At 41.2% G+C, this 15658-nt stretch overlaps 1 protein-coding gene across 19 annotated transcripts in view; it reads left to right on the top strand.

Annotated features, from left to right (window-relative positions):
• Positions 1 to 15658, top strand: part of Ep400 (E1A binding protein p400) — a 106555-nt gene that overhangs the window by 40784 nt on the left and 50113 nt on the right. For all 19 annotated transcript variants that reach the window (XM_006535277.4, XM_017321133.2, XM_030254870.1 and 16 more), the window contains 8 exons: positions 181 to 321; positions 832 to 910; positions 2566 to 2615; positions 3196 to 3253; positions 5633 to 5722; positions 9301 to 9408; positions 10521 to 10711; positions 10880 to 11057. In XM_006535277.4, the coding sequence (XP_006535340.1) occupies positions 181 to 321; positions 832 to 910; positions 2566 to 2615; positions 3196 to 3253; positions 5633 to 5722; positions 9301 to 9408; positions 10521 to 10711; positions 10880 to 11057 (895 nt within the window). The remainder of the gene's footprint in view (positions 1 to 180; positions 322 to 831; positions 911 to 2565; positions 2616 to 3195; positions 3254 to 5632; positions 5723 to 9300; positions 9409 to 10520; positions 10712 to 10879; positions 11058 to 15658) is intronic.

Genomic DNA, 15658 nt, shown 5'->3' with positions numbered 1-15658 from the left:
TGCATATGTATGCAGAGGTCAGGGAACAACTTTTGGGAGTTGTTGGCTCTCTCTTTCCTATCCATATGGTTCCTGGGGAATCAAACTCAAGTCATCAGGCCGACTTAGTACCAAGTACTTTACTTGCTGACCCATTTTGCCAGCCCGAGCACAACAGATTGTTGAACTTTCCTTTGCCAGCTTGTCAGAACTGTAGCCCGGCATCATGAGGAAAAGAAACTTCGTGAGGAAAGAGGGAAGAAGGAAGAACAGAGCAGACTGAGGCGCATTGCTGCCACTACTGCCAGAGAAATAGAATATTTTTGGTCAAATATTGAACAGGTAAGTGCTAGGATTCAATGGGATCTAAAAACAAATATAATGTGTCCAAGGTGTGAGGCTGTGTGCTAGGGTACAGAGCCTCAGCAGCTCCAGCATTCATGCATGTGCAGCAGGGAGCCTTGTGCAAGGCTTAGGATGATTTCATTCTGACTGCTTTGCTTACCTTTGTACCCTCAGAAGCCACAGCTTTGAGGTGATAATGTAGTGCAGGCCTCTCAGGTAGTACTTGGTGTACTGTGGCCATCAAAAGTAAAGTCTCTTTCAGAATATCTGCTCCCATCTATATATTCTTTCTTTTAAGAACTTTTAAATTTTTACTATCTAGTAGGATTTGAGCAGGTTAGACTTAGATACAAAATAAAGAATAGAGTACCAAACTGAGTTTTCTCTTTCATTGTTGTGAATGAGGTTGGTTAGCTGTTTAATGTTTTATGTGTAGAATTACACAGTTTATATCCTTAATGACTTGCTTATATATTTATTCTTTTATTTATTTATTTTGGTATTTAGGTTGTGGAAATAAAATTACAAGTAGAATTAGAAGAGAAAAGAAAAAAAGCCTTAAATTTACAGAAAGTTTCCAGAAGAGGTATGATGTTAAGAGCTGTTTTTTGTATTACATTTACTTACTTGGTGTGGGGATGGGGGAAGACAAATGTGTGCATTATGGAATGTGTGAAGGTCAGAGGACAACTTTGTGGAGCTAGTTCTCCCCTTCCATCATGTGGGTTCTAAGGATCAAACTCAGGTGGTAAGGGTCTTCAAAATTCTGATCTTCTTACTGGTCCAGTTGTGGTTTTTGAAAAATGTTTTTGCAGGTTTATTTATTGTGCATTGTATGAGGTGTATGGGTAAATGTGTGCCACCATGTGCCTGTGGAGTTCTAAATACAACTTGTTTCCTCATCTGTTATATGGGTTCTGGGGATTGGCCTTAGACTATCAGGTTGATGATAGGTGTTTTTGGGCCATTTTGCAAGGCTTTTAAAGACAGTCTTTTTTTTTTTTTTTTGGTTTTTGGAGACAGGGTTTCTCTATATAGCTCTGTCTGTCCTGGAACTCACTTTGTAGACCAGGCTGGTCTCGAACTCAGAAATCTGCCTGCCTCTGCCTCCCAAGTGCTGGGATTAAAGGCTTGCGCCACCATGCCCGGCTTAAAGACAGTCTTAATCTGAGGAATAAGAGTACCTCCAAGCATTTGTTAGGCCTTGTGCTTATCTTTCAGGACACATACACACAGGCTTTGAATTTTTCAGATTATGTTTTGTGCAGCTTCCTGGTTTTGGCTAGAGAGCTCATTAGTCAGGGAGAGAATGTGCATTGTTTGTTCTGCTTAATTGTTTTATTTTGTGGTTACACACACACACACATATACACACGAAGGGGGAGGATAGGATCTATCTTACTCTGTACCTTTTGTTGGCCAGAAACTCAGTATGTAGGTAAGATTGGCCTTTAGCATCTGAGTGAGTGCTGAGATCAAAAGATGTGCACCACGAGGCCCAGCAATAGCCTTTTTTTTTTTTTTTTAAAATCTCAGTTGTTTTGTCATGTGGTGGTATGTGCCAGTACCCCCAAAGTTGGTCAACTCTGAATGCTTTCAAAATTTAGGTCATGTTTCTGGTCAGTAAACAAACCAGTTGACTCCTCTGTCAGGCATTAGGGCCCTTTGGGGACTGGGCTGGTGCAGTGCCTTCACTCCACTGAGATATTTCTGCAGTAGTTGCTCCCCCACTTACAGAATACTTACACCAATACAAGTGGCATTCCCTGTCTTCTCTAGTCTTTGGAATGTTCAAGGAGCCCTTACACCTCTCATATTATTGGCGAGGGAGCAGCTGAGAGGCTAAAGTTGTGTAACTGTAAAATGAGAGCTAGGCACTCACAATGAGGCACAAGTCTGAATCCCAGCACTTGGCAGTTAGAAGCAGGGTTTGTAAATTAAAGCCAGCCTGAACTCAGTCAGTGAGACTCTGGCTCCAATAAACAAACAAACAAAACAAAACCAACATCAAGCATTTAAAAACCAAAAGAGCCATAAGATGAAAACAGCTGTCCTGGATTACTGAGAGGAATGAGGTTGGGTTTATTCTACATGATGAAGAGCTGGAACTTGCACTTCCTGTCCTTCTTGAGTGTCAACAGCCATAGAACCCAGCTTGCATAAGTAGACAGCAATTGCTGAGTTAAAAAGCATTATCTTGCTACAGATTTGGTGAAAATACTGTATTTCTTGTCTTTTTAGGTAAAGAGTCCAGATTAAAGGGATTTGATACATCACCAGAACACTCTCTGGTGAGTACAGGTTCTTGTTGCGCTCTGACATAAAGTGGTCTTGTTGTATTACCTGGAGAAGTTACTAATCTATGATAATGGTGTGCTTTGAAAATGGTGTGTGGCTGTGTGGTGGTGGTGCGCACCTTAAATCCCAGCATGCTGGAGGCAGAGGCAGGTGGGTCTGTGTGACTTTGAGGTCAGCCTGGTCTACTTAGTTTCAAGACAGCCAGGGCAACACAGAAAAACCCTGTCTTGAAAAACAAACCAAAAGAACACAAAGGAGAAAAAGAAGGAAGAAGAGGGGGAGGGGAGGAAGGGAATGAAGGAAAAGGAAGAGAGAAGAAGGAAGAGGAGGAGGAGGAGATGATGATGATAATGATACAGTGCTACTTAACAACTGTTCTTTGGTATGAATCTGTAAGTTGAGAGAATGCGTTTGAATACAGTGGTTGAGGTCTGCATCCTCACTCTGCTTCATGGTGTTAGGATAGCCCAGCAGGTGTCCTGATGCTCTCCACTAGGCATCTGCTAATAGACACATGTGCCTTGACACTCATTCTTCATTGCTACATCTCACATGATTTTCATTCTCTTTCAGGATCTAGGAATATCTGGAAGGAAAAGAAAAGCTAGCACATCTTTGACTGATGATGAAGGTCTGTTCCTTACTCCCTTGATGCTTTATTAGGGCCTTGAGATCACAAGCGAAATGTGCAGTATGTGTTTTTGTAGTACATGGCTATGACTTTGACCATGGACTGTTAATTTTCAATTGGTTAGAAAGTTTAATCTTTGTATTTATCCTGGAATGTTAGTGTAGAAAGAGTAACTTTTGGTATCTTCAGAGTACTTGGATTGTTTCTATAGCAATTTGGTTGTATCTTTTTTTTTTTTTTTTTTTTTTAGAAAATTTATTTATGTTATATATGTGAGTACACTGTAGTTGTCTTCAGACACACCAGAAGAGGGCATCAGATCTCATTACAGATGGTTGTGAGCCACCATATATATGGTTGCTGGGAATTGAACTAAGGATCTCTGGAAGAGCAGTCAGTGCTCTTAACCACTGAGCCATCTCTCCAGCCCAATTTGGCTGTATCTTATTTTGTGATTCTCTGGAAACCCAAGCAACCCTTACGGGTGCACAGAGATGATTCAGGGCCAGTTCTGATCCTGCCCTAAAGACCCCTTACTACATTAGGGTAGATGTGCCCACCCCAGTTCCTATGCTGGACTCTTTGACAGGAGCCCCTGTCCTGTTTAAATGTTGGCATTGGGTTCAGAGTAGAACACAGATGTAACACCAGTGTGAATGACTTGAGATCAGACTGTGTCCATGGTTTCTGACCTATTTGCAAACAAGTGTATACTGGCTCCTGGTTGTAGGAACAGAGGAAGGAAGCAAGAATAGAGTTAGAGGAAACACATAACAGTGTGTGATATAACACGTGCTATGTGAGTCCCTAGGGGGGTCGTAGCAGCACTATAACTTTACTGGCTTGACTGGGAATGTGTAAACTTCCAGACTTTGAAAGTTTGAGGTTTTACTATGGGTTGATTATTGTTTGGGAGAGTTTAGCCATATGATTAGTGTAGTAACTGTCAGGACTAAGTTTCGCCCCAAAAGATAAATCAACAAGTAACAGTGGCCCACTGGAGTTAGGACTTTGGGTTCCATATAGCCCTGCGTTGACATAGCATAGCAAGTTGGTGTTCTTCAAAAGGCCCTTTTTTGTCATGTGTGCTCCTGCCTTAGCATTTGTCTCCCCTTTTAGCTATTTTTCTTCTTTAGCTATGCTCACAGCTCTGACTGCTGGCACTGAAGCTGACAGAATGTAGAAGAGAGGCACAAATCTGGTACCTCCAGGCAAGCAGTTGTCATCTTGGAAGTATCTGGATTGTGTTTCTGCCTTTCTTTGCCTGGCTACCTGTTGATCATGTTTGTCAGTGCAGCTAGCAGTAGATGGGATGACTGAGAAAGGATTGGGGAGCATCCAGCCTTGAATAGTGACTTTAGATGACTTTCCTTATAGACTATAGATGTGGCTGTTTGGCTGATTTGTGAGCATCCCCTCGTTAGGTAGTGGGTTAATGTAGGGAAGGTAGGAAAAAGGCAGTAGGAAGTGTTTTGCCTGATAGGCATGTGGTAATGTTGTTACCTTACATAGCCCCAGGTTGTCCTCCACCTGGGGCGTCATCTTTCTCCTAAGCTATCTACCCAGTTACATGCAGGAAAAATGGCAGAAAGAAATTCCAGGACAGGTCTGGCTTGTTTTAGGTTGCACCAGGCTGTTTGTGTTTAGGAGTACATGTGTCCAGGGCCCAGGGGTGTGAAATCTAGTGCCTTGTAACTTTGATTGGGTGCTAGAGGATTTGTAGTGAGGACCTGAGGAATTTGGGGATGTTGTAGAGTGTGTGTGTGTGTGTGTGTGGGAGAGGGGAGGGCGAAAGGAGGAGGAGAGAGGGGAAAGTTCATTGAATCGTATGGACTAGAAGAAGGCTGCTGAGGACGGAGGGTGTAGCTTTTCTAGCCAGCCCTCTCACCTCTGAGATTGCCTAGTGATGAAGAGTTGTGTTAGGAGGATGCCGAAGTGTTCTTGGCACTTCATAGGAGTTCTGACTCCTGTGGAAGGAGAGAGGCAGGGTCCAGGGTTAGGGCTGAGAGTGTGAGTTGGTCTGGGTTGTGTCCCTTGTCTGTTGTAGGCTATGACGAGTTCCTAGAAAACATGCATGGTGGGAAGTAAGTAGTCTCCCTGCAGTTGTTCTATAGTGGGTGAGAAGTTAACCAGCATTCTGAGCTAGTGAAGTCCATTGCATATTGAAAGAACCAGATTGTGGATGGCAGGCTGACAGGAAAGAAAACATTTCCCATTTGTTGCTTGTTTGACAATAGTTTCCAGAATCAACCTGAAAAATTAAGGTAATTACATTCAGGTTCTTTAATAGCTGTGGAACAGTTTTGAAGCCTAATAGTATTAGCAGTGTTGAGCTCAAGTGAAGTTTTGCATGAGCCTGACCTCTGATTCCTATTTTAGTGGAAGATGAAGAAGAGACCATTGAAGAGGAGGAAGCACACGAAGGGCTTGTAGACCACCACACAGAACTTACTAATCTGGCCAAAGAAGGTAGGTTGTCACTATCTTACTAAAAATACTTGCATTAAACAGTCACACAGGAACATTTGAAAGTAATGTTGGATTGAAATGACAGCAGTACATGGAACACTGTGCTGTCAGGTTCAAGGGAACAGATCTCTGGGATTAAGTTACTTCTGTCCTGTTGATCATTGCCTACCTAGACTTTCTGTGGATCACTTCCTGAATTCTCCTTTCTCACCTCTGTGAGTCTCCCTACCTATTCTTTTGAGACTGAAGCAGAATTCCTTGACAATGGGGTTGTAAGATGTGTCTTGTTCTTCCTGTCCAGTGGTTCTGCCCAGTAGTTCAGATTGTTGGGTATTGCTGTTAACACCTTAACCCTATACACTGTTTCCACACATAAACATGTCATCAGTTACTTGTTTATTCCAATAGTGCTGCTGTCGGTGGTGTTTGTACACAAACGGCTCTATGTATGTCAGTGGTGGCACATGATTGGTCTGTAGAATCATACAGTTGGCTCAAACATGTATTCTTGGTTTGCTAGAGTATATGTGGAGTTAACACAACTTCAACCCTCTGGCTTAGGAGTTGGACAGCCCTCCCTTGTAACTATGGCTACACCAAGAAGGTGAAGCCTTCAAGAGGCTTGAAGTGAGCAGATGGGAGGAATGTACTTCTTAGACAGGTTCTCACCGGTTGATGGGGGTTTTCTAAGCCTGGACTGGTTTCTAGAGTAAGTATTAGGACAGACCAAGCCAGCCCTGATCAGTGTGGAGGGTGTACTATCAGGAGGGAAGCAGGGTTGCTGGGCCTTCCCTTGTTTAGGGTTGAGTCTAATCTTTGAACTAGATTCATGGGTTAGATTCAACACCATGGTCCTCGGGAACCTGTTGGAATTTTCTTCTTGGTCATGGGGCAAAGATTAACTTGAAAGTTAATTTGAACCATTTATGTTTTGTCCAAAAAGGATATGTTATATACATCTGTTTTACCAATGTGGATGATGTTGCTTTCAGGGCATTAATTAGTTAACTTTTTGTAAGACATTTTTTCGAATCGTCATATTAACACTTTTCTGTTTTATCCACTTGTGTAGACATGGATGATGTGGAGACAGTTTTCAGACATTCAGAAAAGTTGGGAGAAGTGCAATATAAACACTCCACACCTATGCCTATGGTTAATGTTTGATTTCACGTGGCTTAACACCACATTTATCTGTTACTTTAGTGAGTTGGGCTTTAAAATCACAAGTCAGTGAATTCAAAGAGATTTTTCTAGTCTTGAGTAGACAGAGCTTGTAATGTTGGTTTCTTTCTAAGAGTATTTGTATCTATACTTGCAAAGTGTTTACAAAGTGTTTTGTGTCATAGTCACTTAAACAAATTGCTTGTTCCCTGAAATTTTCTAAAGTGGATATAATAACTGTTAAATCCAAAACCTCTCAGCTTTCTATGTTCCCAGAAACTCTAGCAGGTCATCAGCTTGAGCTGTATGTCTTAACGTGTTTCCATACAGAGGCTTTTAGAGCTGCCGTTAGCTGGGGAACACATTGTTCTCTACTCAATGGAGTTTCAGTTGAAAGAAAAACTTAGCTTTAAGTAATTTTTTTAAACTTTTAATTAGATTTATTAATTTTATATTCTGAGTGTTTATGTATGTGCACCACATGTGTGCTTGGTGGTTGCTGTGGCCAACCTTCTGGTAGCAGTTCCTCTGGACCTGGGATTATGGATGTTTGTTTACCACTGTGAGGAGGCTGCTGCAAAAGCAGTGAGTGCTCTTAACCACTGAGCCATCATCTCTCTCTCTCTAGCCCCTATTTCTTTATGTTTTTGAGACAAGGTCTCACTGGGTAGCCATGGCTGTACTCATTATGTAGATCAGGCTGGTTTTGACCTCACAGAGGTGAGTCCCTTCCTTTGCCTTTTGAGTTCTAAGATTAAAGGTGTATGCCACCCTACCTAGCATATCTTTTTTATTTGTTTGTTTAATGCTAATGTCTTTGCCTGGTCCATTCCAACCTGGGTTACATGGTAAAATCCTGTCTGAAAATTAATTGCTAGGGCTTTGGAGAACAAAGTAACACACGATCCAACAGTGGTCATTTCAATGGCAAGACTCACCCTATAGCACAGTGAGGCATTTAGGAAGGTCCCCAGTCTCAAAGTGCACAACACAGTCTATGTCTGCTCTAAGTCTAATCTCACTTCTACCAAACTTACCCCACACTACAGTAGTACTGTGACCATACTTTGGAAGAAAAACCTCAGCAGTTCAGGACCCCCCCAAAGATTTACATCAGCTTGCAGGTATGGCTAGAGCCAGACCTCACTGTTGTAGGGGCTGGCTGGATAGAGCTGCAGCCTGCCTCCCTCAGGATGCATAGTACTCATGAGTCTTGTATGGCAAATCACATGGAACGAAACCAAGGAAGGCACCTCAGTGTCCCAAGTCTCAACGTTATTTCACATAAAGAAAAAAAAAGCCCATAGAGTTGGATATAAACAAAAATTCTTTTAGAAAAGCTCTTTGTTACCCATATAGAATGGCTTGGTATAAGTCTGGGGTGGACATTGTTCCTCCTCTTCTCAGTGGAGGATATCAGTGCCTGTCTGCCTAGCTAGAAATAAAACCTCCTTTGCCAGAGCCTTTGCTTGAGCTCTGCCCCTCCACTCTGAATACATATCCTTCTCTGAGGAAGTACAGATGTCCTGTCTTGGGCTCTGCTGCCTACAGATATGGCTCAACAGTTAACAGCACTGACTTCTCTTCCAGAGGACAAAGATATGATTCTTATCACCTACATGGCAGCATCTGTAATTCCAGTTCTGAGGGACCCAATGCCCTCTTGTGGAATCTGTGGGTACCAGACCTGCACGTGGTACAGACATACACACATGCAAAACACATCTAAAATAAAATAATTAAACCTAAAAATGTCAATACCAATAAAAATTTTAAAGATTTATTTATTTATTTTATATATATGAGTACACTGTAGTTGTCTTCAGACACACCAGAAGAGGGCATCAGACCACATTGCAGATGGTTGTGAGCCACTATGTGGTTGCTGGGAATTGAACTAAGGACCTTCAGAAGAGCAGCCAGTGCTCTTAACCACTGAGCCATCTCTCCAGCCCAATACCAATACATTTAACTGAAAAAGAAAATATTGAGACTTTGTATTAATTATGGGCATCATTCTAGTTTTTGGGAAAAATATGTATATTTTAGAATTTGCAAGCTATAAATTTCTAATCTAAAAATCCAGAATCCAAAATGCTTTAAAATTCAAAACTTTTTTGAGAAAAAATAGTGTTCTGAAATTTCAGATTTCAGAGCATTTTGGGTAGTGGATTTTCAGATGTGTGCTCAGTTGACTGTAGATAGTCTCCAATACAGAAAATCAAGAGCTATGAATACTTCTAGTCTAGTCTTTTTGGATAAACAATGTCAGCCTACATCCCCTAGGCAGAGGAATGTATGTGACAAGCTATTCATTCAGTTTTTTGCTGTGCTTTTCTTAGTGATTTTTTTTTCCTTTGCGGCTAAATTATAGTTCTAAAATGATCTTGTTTTTTTCCTGACATTCTTTCCAGCTGAGTTGCCCTTAATCGATTTGATGAAGTTGTATGAAGGTGCCTTTCTGCCAAATTTTCAGTGGCCACAGCCTGAACCTGATCATGAAGAGTCAAGTGGGGAAGAAGGTAGGTTTTTAGTGCTATAAAGAATTTGGGTTTAAAGTGAAAGCCAAAGTAAGACTTGATGAGATGTAAGAAATTAAAAGTATTGGACCCAAGGATAGGTTCTTCAGTCCATGTCAGTCGTGGCAGGGGCTTTCTTATTTGAATAGGATAAAGCTTGTGTGTGACTATAAACAAAGAATAAAAAAATTAAGCCAGGGAAAAAAAGTGTATTTTATATGTAATCGTTCCTATTGAGTAAGCTTTAAGTACTGTGATGTTTTGTTTGTGCTGACCTAGAGCTCTCTCTGTAGACGACGCAGGCCTCAAACTCCTGCCTGTTTCTGCCTCCCAGGTTCTGGGATTAAAGGCCTGTCCCACCCCCAGCAAGTTCTATGGTTTTTACTTACCTTGGTATGTTTTCTTCAGAGCACTGGGTGAATTACGAAGGATGAGCAAATGTTTTTTCTAGATCTGTGTTGTAGTTTCTGAAGCATCTCCTTGCTTGGCTTGCTCTTTGCTTGGCCAAACTATGTTGTGTTTGCTTATTAACTTGCAGGGTTTTCGTGGTTAATTTTACTTACTAGGCATTTTATACAGATACACATACCTGCAGTTTGTCCTTTCTCACTCTTATTCTTCTGTTTATTAAATAATAAGAACAGGTGAGAGGGAAGAGAAGATACAAGAAGGAGTAAGACCATTGTTAGAAGGTCACCAGTGCAATTCAGGGCTTGTCACAATCTTCTCTACAGCAAGACCTAGGGTCAGAGACAAAGATTCGTCCTTGTTTTCACACTTGGGCCATATTTTTACCCCCCCCCCTTTTTTTTTTGGCAGCAGAAGGGAGATCATTAAACCTGAGGTGCTGTATTCTTGTCCACAGTATTGGCTTTCAATCAATAGAGCCATTTCCTGGATACCAGGCTGGGGCAGATTATGCTTTGAGTCTCAGATGTAGTTCATTGTGACGTTTCTTAAGAGTCATTCATTTACAGCATTGTGAATGTATAAAAATGAATTGCAATGAAAAATATGTATCAATTCTTTGTTTTTCCTTGCCCCCTGCCCCTTCTATGTTTAGGCTCATAAAACTCACAGCAGTCTGAGTTGTGTCTATTTCATTGTTGTTGTAGATGTAGAAGACTGTCCTAGTGACAGGGAGAGCCGGAGGGACTCCGTTCTCATTGACTCACTCTTCATCATGGATCAGTTTAAAGCTGCAGAGAGAATGAGCATTGGAAAATCCAACACCAAGGACATCACAGAAGTTACTGCTGTGGCTGAAGCCATCCTCCCTAAGGGCAGTGCCCGAGTCACAACTGCGGTGAGGAAAGCCTTTCCTGCCTCCCAAACACGCTCCATAGGAATGCCTAGAAAAGGCAGTTCTTGTGTCCTTATGTTCTGTAAATCATTTGGGATAGTCTCTCGATTTAGGCTCTGAGAAGGTGTGTGCCAATTACTCACTCTTTGGCTGGTCTGTCTGTCTCTATAGGTGAAGTTTAGTGCTCCATCTTTGTTGTATGGTGCTCTCCGAGACTATCAGAAGATAGGCCTGGACTGGTTGGCCAAGCTATACCGGAAGAATCTCAATGGCATATTGGCTGATGAAGCAGGGCTTGGGAAAACTGTGCAGATCATTGCTTTTTTTGCTCACCTTGCCTGTAATGAAGGTAAGATCCTCTCAGTCTCCACTAAGAGCGTGTGTTAGATCTGAGAGAAAAGAAATTGTCAGCCTCTTTTGCTCATCTCTCTTTCTTGAGCCAAGAAATGACTCTCCTTTTTAAAATTTTTATTTATTTTTTTATTCTTTGCATACATTATATCTCGACCACACCATTCTTCCCAGAGTCTTCCTCCATCATCTTCTCCCCAGGAGCTTCCATTACCATAAAAAAATAAAACCAACAAATAACAGCAACAAAAAACAAAAAGCAGGCATCCCAGGGATATCCACCATACATGGCATAACAAGTTACAGTGAGACTAGGCACAAACCCTCATCTCAAGGCTGGATGAGGCAGCCCAGTAGAAGTAAAAAGGTGTCAAGCATATAAGCAAAAGAGTCAGAGACACCACCACTCCCACAATCATAACGTCTATGCAGAGGAGCTGGCTCAGACCACATAGGGTCTGTGCTGTTACTTCAGTCTCTGTGAGCCCCTATGAGCTCTGCTTAGTTGATTTTTGTGGACCCTATTCTTGTGGCATACTGCTCTGGTTCTTAGAATCCTTCCTTCTCTTTTGTGGGATATCCCTGGCTTCAGCTAGTGCATCTCTGTAACTACTCCTGTTGTTTGCTGTATGACATCTCTCTGATTACAGTTGGGCTAGTAGGCACTGATCTGTGAGTATAGCAGAGTATCGTTGGAAAACATTCTATTGACTTTTTTTTTTTTTTTTGGCCAGTCATGTTTGGTTCTGTCCTGGGTCTCTGGGCTGACAAACCTCTAGTTCCGAGCCATCTACACAGTGTGAGGTGTGGGCTCCTTCTTCTGATGTGGGCCTCAAATTGGACCAGTCAATGGTTGGCCACTCCCACAAGTTCTCCACTTCCGTTACCCCAACACATCTTGCAGGCAAGACATATTGTAGGTCAAAGGTTTGTGGCTGGGTTGATGTCCTTGTCCCAGTGCTAGGAGCCTTGCCTGGTTATAGAAGATGGGCAATTCAGGCTCCATAGCCTCCATTACTGGGAGGCTTTTGATAAGGTAGATCCCAAGAGTTTACCATTGTACTAGGTTTCTACATCACTTCCCAAATGCCCGCAGTTCCAGTCATGTCCCCCAGTGCTTTCTCCCAGCATTATTCCCCGACAGCTGAGCCCTCCCATTCCTATCCCACTCATCCCCAGTCCACTCACAAAATCTGTTCCATTTCTCCTTCCCAGGGAGATCAGGTTCCCCCTTGACCTCCTCCTTATGACTTAGCTGGGTGTGTGGATTATAGCATGGCTCTCCTTTATTTAATAGCTAATGTTTACTTATAAGTGAATATAGACCATGTTTGTCTTTCTGAGTTACTTCACTCCGGATGATTTTCTTCTAGTTTCTTCCATTTTTCTGAAAATGGTGTGTGGATTTACTTTTGGATCTTTGATTTGATTCCATTGAACTTTCTGTTTTTATTTTAATACCATGGAAATTTTGTTACTATTGCTCTATAGTACAGCTTAAAATTATGGCTGGTAATACCTCCACTTATTTTTTAGCTAGTCTAGTTTTTTTTGTTTTTCCGTATGAAGTTGAATATTGTGCTTTCAAGTTCTGTAAAGAATTGTGTTAGAGATTGCTTTGAATCTGTAGATTCCTTTTGGTAGGATTGCCATTTTTACTATGTTAATCCTACTGATCCATGAGCATGGGAGATCTTTCCATCTTCTGATGATAATCTTCAATTTCTTTCTTCAAAGAATTGAAGTTTTTGTTGTACAAATCTTTCATTTGCTTGGCTAGAGTTACCCTAAGATGTTTTGTATTATTTGTGAATATTGTGAAGGGGGTTGTCTCCCTGGTTTCTTCCTCAGCCCACTCGTCATTTGCTTTGGGTCAGGGTGGGTCAGGGGGAGGTGCTAATCTTAAATCCAGCCACTTCATCAAAGGTGTTTATTAGCTGTAAGAGTACCCTGGTAGAATTTTTGGGGTTGCTTATATATACTATCCTATCATCTGTAAATAATGATACTTTGACTTCTTCCTTTCTACTTTGTAGTCTTTAGTTGTCTTATTACTCTAGCGGACATCTAGTGTCTACTGGATATCCTTGTCTTGTTCCTGATTTTAGTGGAATTGCTTTGCTTTTCTCTCCAGTTAATTTGATGCTGGTTATTGGCATACTGTAAATCACCTTTATTATGTTTAGGTATGTCCCTTTCATCCCTAAGCTCTCCAAGCCATTTATCATGAAGACTTTTTCAGCATCTGATGAGAGGATCAAATGGTTTTTTTTCTTTAAGTTTGTTTATATGGTGGATTGCATTGTATGTTGAACCACTGCATCTCTGGGATGAAGCCTACTTTTTTATAGTGAATGATTTTTTTGATGTGCTCTTGGGTTCAGTTTGTGAGTGTTTTATTGAGTATTTTTGCATTAGTGTTCATGAGGGAAATTGGTCTGTAATTTTCTTTGTTGAATCTCTGTATGATTTGGACGGCAGGGTGACTTTGGCTTCATAGATGAATTTGGCATTATTCCTTCTGTTTCTTTTTTGGGGAATAATTTAAGGAGTACTAATGTTAGCTCTTTAAAAATCTGATAGAATTCTGTACTAAAACCATCTGGTCCTGGGCTTTTTTTTTTTGGAGATCTTCCCCCCCCCCCCCCCCCCCAGACAGGTTTTTCTCTGTGTAGCCCTAGCTGTCCTGGAACTCACTCTGTAGACCAGGCTGGCCTCAAACTCAGAAATCTGCCAGCCTCTGCCTCCTGAGTGCTGGGATTAAAGGCGTGCGCCAACACTGCCTGGCTGCTTGAGAGACTTTTAATGACTGCTTCTATTTCCTTAGGGGTTATGGGTCTATTTAACTTTATCTGATTTTGACTTAACTTTGTTAGCTTTTACCTATTGGGAAAATAGTCTATTTTAATTTTTTTTTTATTCAATTTTGTGGAGTATAGTATTTAAAGTATGACCTAATGATTCTTTACGTTTCTGATGTCTGTTGTGTCCCCCTTTTTGTTTCTAAATTTGTTAATTTGGATATTTTCTCTGTGTGTCTTTAGTTAGTTTGGATAAGGGGTTGTCTTATCTTGTTGAGACCTAACTCTTTGTTTCATTAATTCTTTGTAGCATTGTCTTTGTTTCTATTTTATTGGTTTCAGCCCTGAGCTTGATCATATCCTGTAGTCTACTGTTCTTGAGTGTGTTTGTTTCTTTTTGTTATAGAGATTTTGATGCTCATAGTTGCTCTTATGAGATACCTAATTTCTTTATGTAGGTGCTTAGTGCTAGGAACTTTCCTCCTAGCACCACTTCATTGTGTCCCATAAGTCTGGGTATGTTGTGCATATATTTTCATTGAATTCTAGGAAGTCTTAAATTTATTTTTGCCCTGACCTAGCAGTCATTCAGTAGAGAGTTGTTTAGTTTCTATGAGTTTGTAGGCTTTCTGTTGTTGCAATCCAGTTTTGAGATGTTGTTTGGTTCAGTTTGGTTTGTTTGTTTGTTTTTGTTTTGCTTTCCAGACAGGATTTCTCTGTATAACAGCCCTGGCTGTACTCGACTTGATTTGTATAGTAAGCTGGCCTCTGACTCATAGATCTACCTGCCTCTGCTTCCTGAGTGCTGAGATAAAAGGCATGTGCCACTCACTGCATATGGCGAAATCCAGTTTTAATCCATGATGGTCTGTTAAGACACTGGGGCTTGCCAGGCAGTGGTTGCATGTGCCTTTAATTCCAGCACTTGGGAGGCAGAGGCAGACAGAGCTTGAGGCCAGCCTGGTCTACAGAGTGAGTTCCAGGACAGCCAGGGCTACACAGAGAAACCCTGTCTCAGGAAAAAAAAAAAAAAAAAAAAAAAAAGATGCTTGGGGTTATTTTACTTTTATTGTTTCTGTTGAGACTTGTTTTATAACCAAGTAAGTAGTCAGTTTTGGATAATGTTCTGTGAGGTGCTGAAAAGAAGGTATATTCTTTTGTTTTTGAGTGAAATGTTCTTTCAGGTCCATTTTGTTCATAATGTTTGCTTGCTCTAGCATGTATTGTATTACATCTAGTAGAGCCATTCTGTTAGTTCACGTCTGAGAGATATCAATAACTAATGATTGCTAATTCCTTTTACTTCATTGTTGGGGAGGTGGGGAGGGCGTGCCCGTCCTTTCTTTGGTTTTGCTGGTGTGAGATTATTTCTTTTGTTTTCATTGGTTTAGTTAACCATCTTGGGTTGGAGTTTTCTTCTAGCACCTTTTGTAGGGCTGGATTTGTGGCTACTGTTTAAATTTCACTCTATCATGGTTTATCTTATTTTTTCATCTGTGGTGATCGAAGGTTTTTTGGGTCCTTGAAAGAGCTCTTTACTGCTGAGCCATACCCCTCTCAGGCCAACAACCTCCCCCACCCCCTTTAAAAAAAATATTTGTTTCTATGTATGTGTATATATTGTGGAGGTGAGAGAACAGCCTACAGAGTTGGTTCTCTCCTTTACCACGCAGGAGTCAGGGATCAAAGTCAGATCTGCAGGCTTAATGAAATGGCTAGTGTCCTTACCTGTCTCATCAGTCTCATTATCAGTTTTGAAATCTATACACGTAGATTGATTTCTGGAGTCCTTGTCCAT

The sequence above is a fragment of the Mus musculus genome, chromosome 5 (genome assembly GCF_000001635.26).
Source record: "Mus musculus strain C57BL/6J chromosome 5, GRCm38.p6 C57BL/6J".
Lineage (NCBI taxonomy): Eukaryota > Metazoa > Chordata > Mammalia > Rodentia > Muridae > Mus > Mus musculus.
Note: the sequence above shows the minus strand (reverse complement) of the source record. Positions and strands in the feature narration are given on the sequence as shown.